Genomic DNA, 8736 nt, shown 5'->3' with positions numbered 1-8736 from the left:
TCTCTCTCTCTGCTCAGGCCAGTGGGACCCAGAGACAGAGGGTCTCTCTGTCTCTCTCTCTCCCTCCCCCTCTCTCTCCCTCCTCTCTCTCCCCTCTCTCTCTCTCTCTCTCTCTCTTTATTTCTCTCTCTCTCTCTCTCTCAGTTCTTCTCGTGCTGCGGCTGGTTCTCTCTGCAGGGGTTTCTGTAAAGACTTCTCCCGCTCGCGGGGTCACGGCTTCATCACCCCGGCCTGCGGAGGAGAGGACATCTTCGTGCACATCTCAGAGTGAGTGACCCCTACACCCTACACACTACCCCCTCCCCTCCATCTCAGAGTGTGAGTGACCCCTACACCCTACACACTACCCCCTCCCCTCCATCTCAGAGTGTGAGTGACCCCCTACACCCTACACACTACCCCCTCCCCTCCATCTCAGAGTGACCCCTACACCCTACACACTACCCCCCCTCCATCTCAGAGTGAGTGACCCCTACACCCTACACACTACCCCCCCTCCATCTCAGAGTGAGTGACCCCTACACCCTACACACTACACCCTTCCCCTTCACACTACACCCTAAAAAAAAAATAAAATAAAATAAATAAATCTTACTCAATGATTGTAGAAAATGCATCAATATCTGCCTCTCCCGCAGTGCAGCTGGGGAGTTCTGATCGAGTAACTAAACCCTCCCCCCTCTCCCCGCAGTGCAGCTGGGGGGTTCTGATCGAGTAACTAACCCCCCCCCCCTCTCCCCGCAGTGCAGCTGGGGAGTTCTGATCGAGTAACTAAACCCTCCCCCCTCTCCCCGCAGTGCAGCTGGGGAGTTCTGATCGAGTAACTAAACCCTCCCCCCTCTCCCGCAGTGCAGCTGGGGAGTTCTGATCGAGTAACTAAACCCTCCCCCCTCTCCCGCAGTGCAGCTGGGGAGTTCTGATCGAGTAACTAAACCCTCCCCCCTCTCCCCGCAGTGCAGCTGGGGAGTTCTGATCGAGTAACTAAACCCTCCCCCCTCTCCCCGCAGTGCAGCTGGGGAGTTCTGATCGAGTAACTAAACCCTCCCCCCTCTCCCCGCAGTGCAGCTGGGGAGTTCTGATCGAGTAACTAAACCCTCCCCCCTCTCCCGCAGTGGCATTGCAGCTGGGAGTCTGATTGAGTAACTAAACCCTCCCCCCTCTCCCGCAGTGCAGCTGGGGAGTTCTGATCGAGTAACTAACCCCCCCCCCCTCTCCCGCAGTGCAGCTGGGGAGTTCTGATTGAGTAACTAAACCCTCCCCCCTCTCCCGCAGTGCAGCTGGGGAGTTCTGATCGAGTAACTAAACCCCCCCCCCTCTCCCGCAGTGCAGCTGGGGAGTTCTGATCGAGTAACTAAACCCTCCCCCCTCTCCCGCAGTGCAGCTGGGGAGTTCTGATCGAGTAACTAAACCCTCCCCCCTCTCCCGCAGTGCAGCTGGGGAGTTCTGATTGAGTAACTAAACCCTCCCCCCTCTCCCCGCAGTGCAGCTGGGGAGTTCTGATCGAGTAACTAAACCCCCCCCCCTCTCCCGCAGTGCAGCTGGGGAGTTCTGATTGAGTAACTAAACCCTCCCCCCTCTCCCGCAGTGCAGCTGGGGAGTTCTGATCGAGTAACTAAACCCTCCCCCCTCTCCCGCAGTGCAGCTGGGGAGTTCTGATCGAGTAACTAAACCCTCCCCCCTCTCCCGCAGTGCAGCTGGGGAGTTCTGATCGAGTAACTAAACCCTCCCCCCTCTCCCCGCAGTGCAGCTGGGGAGTTCTGATCGAGTAACTAAACCCCCCCCTCTCCCCGCAGTATCGAGGGGGAGTACGTTCCCATTGAGGGGGACGAGGTCACCTACAAGGTGTGCTCCGTCCCGCCCAAGAACCAGAAGATCCAGGCGGTGGAGGTGGTGATCACTCACCTGGCCCCCGGAACCAAGCATGAAACCTGGACAGGACACATCATCAGCCAGACTAAGCTAGCATTGATTACAGGAGAGGGGAGGAGAGGACAGGAGTCACCCCTCATAGAGGATAGAGGAGAGAGAGGAGAGAGAGAGGGGAGAGGAGAGGGAGGAGAGGAGAGAGGATAGAGGAGGGAGAGGAGAGAGAGGAGAAAGAGGGAGAGGAGAGAGGAGAGGGAGGAGAGAGGAGAGAGAGAGAGGGATGAGTGACCGGGGGCCTTTGTTCGTACTTTGACCGTTGTCCTGTGTAGTAGTCGCGGATGCTCTCCTCCTCTCTCCGGGAGGAGAGAGGAGAGGAGAGAGAGAAGGAGAGAGAGAAAGAGAAAGAGAGAGGTCCTCCCTACCTGATGAGGAGAGGGGGGGGGATGAGGGAGGAGAGGATGGAGAGGGGGAGGGGAGAGGGAGATACGGAGGAGAGGATGGAGAGGGGGATGAGGGAGGAGAGGATGGAGAGAGGAGAGGGAGGAGGGAGATACGGAGGAGAGGATGGAGAGGGGGATGAGGGAGGAGAGAGATGGAGAGAGGGAAGAGAGAGAGGAGAGACGGAGGAGAGAAGGGAGAGGGGGATGAGGGAGGAGAGGATGGAGAGGGGGAAGGGAGAGGGAGATACGGAGGAGAGGATGGAGAGGGGGATGAGGGAGGAGAGGATGGAGAGAGGGAGATGAGGGAGGAGAGGATGGAGAGGGGGGATGAGGGAGGAGAGGATGGAGAGGGGAAGGGAGAGGGAGATACGGAGGAGAGGATGGAGAGGGGGATGAGGGAGGAGAGGATGGAGAGGGGAAGGGAGAGGGAGATACGGAGGAGAGGATGGGGAGAGGGAGATGAGGGAGGAGAGGATGGGAGAGGAGGGGATGAGGGAGATGAGGGAGGAGAGGATGGAGAGGGGGGATGAGGGAGGAGAGGATGGAGAGGGGGAGGGGAGAGGGAGATGAGGGAGGAGAGGATGGAGAGGGGGGATGAGGGAGGAGAGGATGGAGAGGGGAAGGGAGAGGGAGATACGGAGGAGAGGATGGAGAGGGGGATGAGGGAGGAGAGGATGGAGAGGGGAAGGGAGAGGGAGATACGGAGGAGAGGATGGAGAGGGGGATGAGGGAGGAGAGGATGGAGAGGGGAAGGGAGAGGGAGATACGGAGGAGAGGATGGAGGGGGGAGCTGTAGTTCTTTGTACTGGCCAAGGCAGTGTGTTTCCTGTTTGTGTTTCACTGTGAGTGGAGTGGGGGGGGTGATATTAAACGAGTGCCCGTCGCTAATTAGTCACGTCTGGTTGATGAAGAGTTTTCTGTCACAGACAGACGACCACAGACAAAAATTTTTTATTATTTTATTATTATTATTATTATTCTTATTATTCTTATTATGTTAATAATTTAATTACATGGTGTTGTCCCATTAATTTAATTGTTTAATTATTGTTTAAACAAATTCGTGAAACACACAGTGTCAGAAGGGAAAGTCTCCGTTGTATGTTATTTTGACGTTGGTAAATTAGAACAATAAATATAGATTATAGATATATATATATATTTATAGAGAGGAGAGAGAGAGAGAGAGACTTGGATAACAACACAGACACTCTACACAAACGTTTCCACTAGAAGTCTCTCTCAGTGTCTTCAGTGTGAATTCAATGGCAAACGTTTCCACTAGAAGTCTCTCTCAGTGTCTTCAGTGTGAATTCAATGGCAAGCGTTTCCGACTAGAAGTCTTTCTCAGTGTCTTCAGTGTGAATTCAACGGCAAACGTTTCCACTAGAAGTCTCTCTCTAGGTCTACTTAACGTAGAAGAGAAGATAGAGAATTCACACGACCATTGAGAGCATCTCGTTAGTTATCCTTTATCTACCAGAGTGTCTTCAATTCAATTTTGGCAAACGTTTCCACTAGAAGTATCTCTCTGTGTCTTCAGTGTGAATTCAATGGCAGATGACTGGAGAAAGAATTCTACTGAAAACAATTCCCATTGAATGCATCTTCTCTTCCTTATCTCTTAAGTGTGCTGTGTTACACTGTAGAGCAATCTGCATAGGAAAGAACAGCCTTTCTGTCATTTACTATTATTATTATTATTATTAGGATGAGTACTAATAATAATAAAATAATTATAATTATAAACGTTGTTGAACAATACTTTATACTTAAAATGTAGAACTCTTTCGTGGAATTAGGGTCTATTAGATTAATTATTAATTATTCTATTATTATTATTATTTTTAAATGTACAATACTTTACAATAAATACATTGATAGAGGGACGATTCTGCAGAAGATCTCAGAATAAACAAGGTGGAAAACAAAGCAATTTAAAATCACTTGCAAAAACACACGCACACAAACACATATATATAAATATATACACACTGAGGCAGGAGAGATCAGAGACTACACCTCCCAGAGAGCACTGGGGCAGGAGGGATCAGAGAGACTACAACTCCCAGAGAGCACTGGGGCAGGAGGGATCAGAGAGACTACACCTCCCAGGGTGCACTGGGGCAGGAGGGATCAGAGAGACTACACCTCCCAGAGAGCACTGGGGCAGGAGGGATCAGAGAGACTACACCTCCCAGCACTGGGGCAGGAGGGATCAGAGAGACTACAACTCCCAGGGTGCACTGGGGCAGGAGGGATCAGAGAGACTACAACTCCCAGAAGTGCACTGGGGCAGGAGGGATCAGAGAGACTACAACTCCCAGGGAGCACTGGGGCAGGAGGGATCAGAGAGACTACACCGTGAACCCACACAGGGTCGCTGAACAGCAACATACATCGTTCCATCCCTGCAGGGAACAGAGTTAGGATTAGAAAATATTACCCTCCCAGCCAAAAGCCAGCACTGCAGTCTCCACCTAGAAGATCACGACTGCTTCCCTACAAGTTCCCAAAGCCGGACTGTGTCCTCTGGGGAGCAGCTGAAAGAGACACACGAGACTCCCTGACAATCTCCCAGTCGGTCCCCCCCTGCAGGCTCCACTAGAGCCACATTCCCCCCCAGCCCCTCACTTAACCTCGCATAGCGCAAAAAGCTTCCTTTATCCGGACTGTGTCTCCTCGGGGGCTGACCTCGGAAAGGACTTGGGAGGGTCCTGGGAGGGAGTCGAGGCAGCTCCGGTGCGCAGACGGAAGGGGAGCGAAATTAGATCTCGTTGTACCCTTGTCCCAGAGAGTCCCCCCCTCCTCGCCTCCAACTAGAGAGCCAACTGCTTAAGACTCCCTCTCGGTGTCCCTCCGTTCAGTAGGGTAAGGTAATGAGTCAGCTTTCCTCGGTCCACAGTTAGGGGCACTAGGAGCCGACACTATCTCGGTGTCCCTCCTCAGCTCCACTAGAGCCACACTACTTCCCTCCCAGTCCCTCCTCAGCTCCTCTAGAGCCTCACCTGCTTCCCTCCCAGTCCCTCCTCAGCTCCGCTAGAGCCACACTGCTTCCCTCCCAGTCCCTCCTCAGCTCCGCTAGAGCCACGCTGCTTCCCTCCCAGTCCCTCCTCAGCTCCGCTAGAGCCACACTGCTTCCCTCCCAGTCCTTCCTCAGCTCCGCTAGAGCCACACTGCTTCCCTCCCAGTCCCTCCTCAGCTCCTCTAGAGCCACACTGAAAATCTCACTGTCGTTCCCTCCACAGGACTTCTGCTTTTAACTCGGTGTCCTCCCGTGGTCCCTCCCAGAGTCGAGGTGATCTGTGAGCGGACTGAGGCTCACTGCTTCCCCTCCCGATCTCGGGCGCTCGAAGCCTCCGTCTAGAGCCACGCTGCTTGCCCTCCAAAACACACGAGCTCCGCTAAGCCACGCTGCGTCCCTCCCACCCCTCCTCACTTAGAGAGTGCACACTGCTTCCTGTCCCCCTCTACCAGTCCCCTCCACAGCTCCGAGAGCCGACCATTGAAACTGCTTTCCCTCCCATTCCCTCCTCAGCTTCCGCTAGATCCACAGGCTGCTTCCCCCCTCCCATCCCTCCCAGCTCCTAGAGCTCCGCCTCTCCCTCCCAGGCCCTCCTCAGCTCCGCTAGAGCTCACTCCGCTAGAGCCACAATTCTTCCCCTCACTGCTTCCCTCCCAGTCCCTCCTCAGCTCCACTAGAGCCACGCTGCTTCCCTCCCAGTCCCTCCTCAGCTCCGCTAGAGCCACACTGCTTTCCTCCCAGGCCCTCCTCAGCCCCGATCTCGGTGTCTCCGAACTGCAGGGTCCCTCCCCGTCCCTCCTCAGCTCTCCGCTAGAAGCCCGCTGGCTATCCCTCCCGCGGAGGGGTCCCTCTCAGCTTTCTCGTGTAGAGCACGAGGAGGGTTTTCCCTCCCAGAGTCCCTCCCCTCAGCTCCGCTAAGCCACGCTGCTTCCCTCCATTCCCACGGTGAAGAGCTCAGCTAGAGTCCACACTTGCTTCCCGTCACCGCCCCTAGGGTTCAGCTCCAAGGGTAGCCAGCAACACGCGGTTCCCTCCCCAAGTGGACTCCTCAGGCTCCAACTAGCAGGCTGATTCCTCGGTTTGACTCCTCAGCTCCTCTAGACCACACTGAGTCAGGGTGATCCCGTCAGCTCCACTAGATTCAGGTGAGGAGTTCTCCTGATCTCCGTTTGACGAATCCCTCCTCAGCTCCGCTAGAGCCACGCTGCTTCCCTCCCATTCCCTCCTCAGCTCCGCTAGAGCCACACTGCTTCCCTCCCAGTCCCTCCTCAGCTCCGCTAGAGCCACACTGCTTCCCTCCCAGTCCCTCCTCAGCTCCACTAGAGCCACACTGCTTCCCTCCCAGTCCCTCCTCAGCTCCGCTAGAGCCACACTGCTTCCCTCCCAGTCCCTCCTCAGCTCCGCTAGAGCCACACTGCTTCCCTCCCAGTCCCTCCTCAGCTCCACTAGAGCCACACTGCTTCCCTCCCAGTCCCTCCTCAGCTCCGCTAGAGCCACACTGCTTCCCTCCCAGTCCCTCCTCAGCTCCGCTAGAGCCACACTGCTTCCCTCCCAGTCCCTCCTCAGCTCCGCTGGAGCCACACTGCTTCCCTCCCAGTCCCTCCTCAGCTCCACTAGAGCCACACTGCTTCCCTCCCAGTCCCTCCTCAGCTCCACACTGCCTCCCTCCCAGTCCCTCCTCAGCTCCACTAGAGCCACACTGCTTCCCTCCCAGTCCCTCCTCAGCTCCGTTAGAGCCACACTGCTTCCCTCCCAGTCCCTCCTCAGCTCCACTAGAGCCACACTGCTTCCCTCCCAGTCCCTCCTCAGCTCCACTAGAGCCACACTGCTCTCTCCCTCCCAGTCCCTCCTCAGCTCCACTAGAGCCACACTGCCTCCCTCCCAGTCCCTCCTCAGCTCCGCTAGAGCCACGCTGCTTCCCTCCCAGCCCCTCCTCAGCTCCGCTAGAGCCACACTGCTTCCCTCCCAGTCCCTCCTCAGCTCCGCTAGAGCCACGCTGCTTCCCTCCCAGCCCCTCCTCAGCTCCACTAGAGCCACACTGCTTCCCTCTCTCCCAGCCCCTCCTCAGCTCCGCTAGAGTCACGCTGCTTCCCTCCCAGCCCGTCCTCACCGGTGAAGTCTCGTTTCCAAAGAAATAAATGCTCTCCAGTCCTTCTGTTTCCAGGATATCAAGGCAGTATCTTTTATCCCACCCTTCTGGGAAGATATCAAAGCTAATCAGTCCTCCTGCAGGACAAAACACAAAGCGAGAGTTATAATTTACACACAGACTCCCGCCCTCCCTCCCTCCCTCACCCCGCTAAGTGAAAGGGGGCTCCCTCCAGTCCAGGGCAGACTTGAGGCACAGAGACTGAACCCCCTCCCTCCTTCTCCCTCCTTCTGATGCACTGCCGGTGTTGCACACTAGGGGGCAGTGTGGCTCCTGCACTTACCCCTGGTGAAACACAGCCCTTTCCCAGCGAATTCCTCCCGCAGGGCGGCGACAAATTTCTCTCGAATTTTCTCTTTCTGATAAAAGAAATACAATGGTAAAGCATAGGGAAGCAATGTAAAGCACAGAGAGGTCTGGTAAAGCACAGGGAAGCATTGTAAAGCACAGAGAGGTCTGGTAAAGCACAGGGAAGCATTGTAAAGCACAGAGAGGTCTGGTAAAGCACAGGGAAGCATTGTAAAGCACAGAGAGGTCTGGTAAAGCACAGGGAAGCATTGTAAAGCACAGAGAGGTCTGGTAAAGCATAGGGAAGCATTGTAAAGCACAGAGAGGTCTGGTAAAGCACAGGGAAGCATTGTAAAGCACAGAGAGGTCTGGTAAAGCATAGGGAAGCATTGTACAGCACAGAGAGGTCTGGTAAAGCACAGGGAAGCATTGTAAAGCACAGAGAGGTCTGGTAAAGCATAGGGAAGCATTGTAAAGCACAGAGAGGTCTGGTAAAGCACAGGGAAGCATTGTAAAGCACAGAGAGGTCTGGTAAAGCACAGGGAAGCATTGTAAAGCACAGAGAGGTCTGGTAAAGCATAGGGAAGCATTGTAAAGCACAGAGAGGTCTGGTAAAGCACAGGGAGCATTGTAAAGCACAGAGAGGTCTGGTAAAGCACAGGGAAGCATCAAGGCTGGTTACCTTGTCAATTAATGAGAATTCAATTCGCTCTTCGAAGGTGCAGCTCCGACCAATCGGGGAGATGTTCAGCATTCCATTCCGGAATTCGATAAAAGTGCCCCTGAGAGAGAAAGAGAGTTTAATAATCAGACTCCCGCTGCACAGCGGTGTGATCCAGTCCTGCTTTCACTAGGAGTTTAATAATCAGACTCCCGCTGCACAGCGGTGTGATCCAGTCCTGCTTTCACTAGGAGTTTAATAATCAGACTCCCGCTGCACAGCAGTGTGATCCAGTCCTGCTTTCACT

At 54.7% G+C, this 8736-nt stretch overlaps 4 protein-coding genes across 4 annotated transcripts in view; 2 read left to right on the top strand and 2 right to left on the bottom strand.

The window, feature by feature from the left end:
• The window catches only part of LOC121306054 (phosphomannomutase 1-like), a 9396-nt gene extending 9147 nt beyond the window's left edge, over positions 1–249 (bottom strand). Inside the window, exon 1 of the mRNA XM_041237759.1 lies at positions 215–249. Within this exon, the coding sequence (XP_041093693.1) occupies positions 215–249 (35 nt within the window). The remainder of the gene's footprint in view (positions 1–214) is intronic.
• The window catches only part of LOC121306053 (cold shock domain-containing protein C2-like), a 21063-nt gene extending 15390 nt beyond the window's left edge, over positions 1–5673 (top strand). Inside the window, exons 4-5 of the mRNA XM_041237758.1 lie at positions 1794–1997; positions 5598–5673. Coding sequence (XP_041093692.1) covers positions 1794–1997; positions 5598–5673 — 280 coding nt within the window. The remainder of the gene's footprint in view (positions 1–1793; positions 1998–5597) is intronic.
• Positions 1–8736, top strand: part of LOC121306077 (histone acetyltransferase p300-like) — a 456244-nt gene that overhangs the window by 346217 nt on the left and 101291 nt on the right.
• LOC121306225 (phosphomannomutase 1-like) overlaps positions 6246–8736 on the bottom strand; it is a 6716-nt gene continuing 4225 nt past the window's right edge. Inside the window, exons 4-7 of the mRNA XM_041237968.1 lie at positions 8451–8550; positions 7764–7839; positions 7415–7557; positions 6246–6332 (exon numbers count right to left, since the gene is read on the bottom strand). Of these exons, the coding sequence (XP_041093902.1) occupies positions 6246–6332; positions 7415–7557; positions 7764–7839; positions 8451–8550 (406 nt within the window). The remainder of the gene's footprint in view (positions 6333–7414; positions 7558–7763; positions 7840–8450; positions 8551–8736) is intronic.

This window comes from Polyodon spathula, chromosome 46, assembly GCF_017654505.1.
Source record: "Polyodon spathula isolate WHYD16114869_AA chromosome 46, ASM1765450v1, whole genome shotgun sequence".
NCBI classification, from domain to species: Eukaryota; Metazoa; Chordata; class Actinopteri; order Acipenseriformes; family Polyodontidae; genus Polyodon; species Polyodon spathula.
This window is presented reverse-complemented; position numbering and strand designations above follow the sequence as displayed.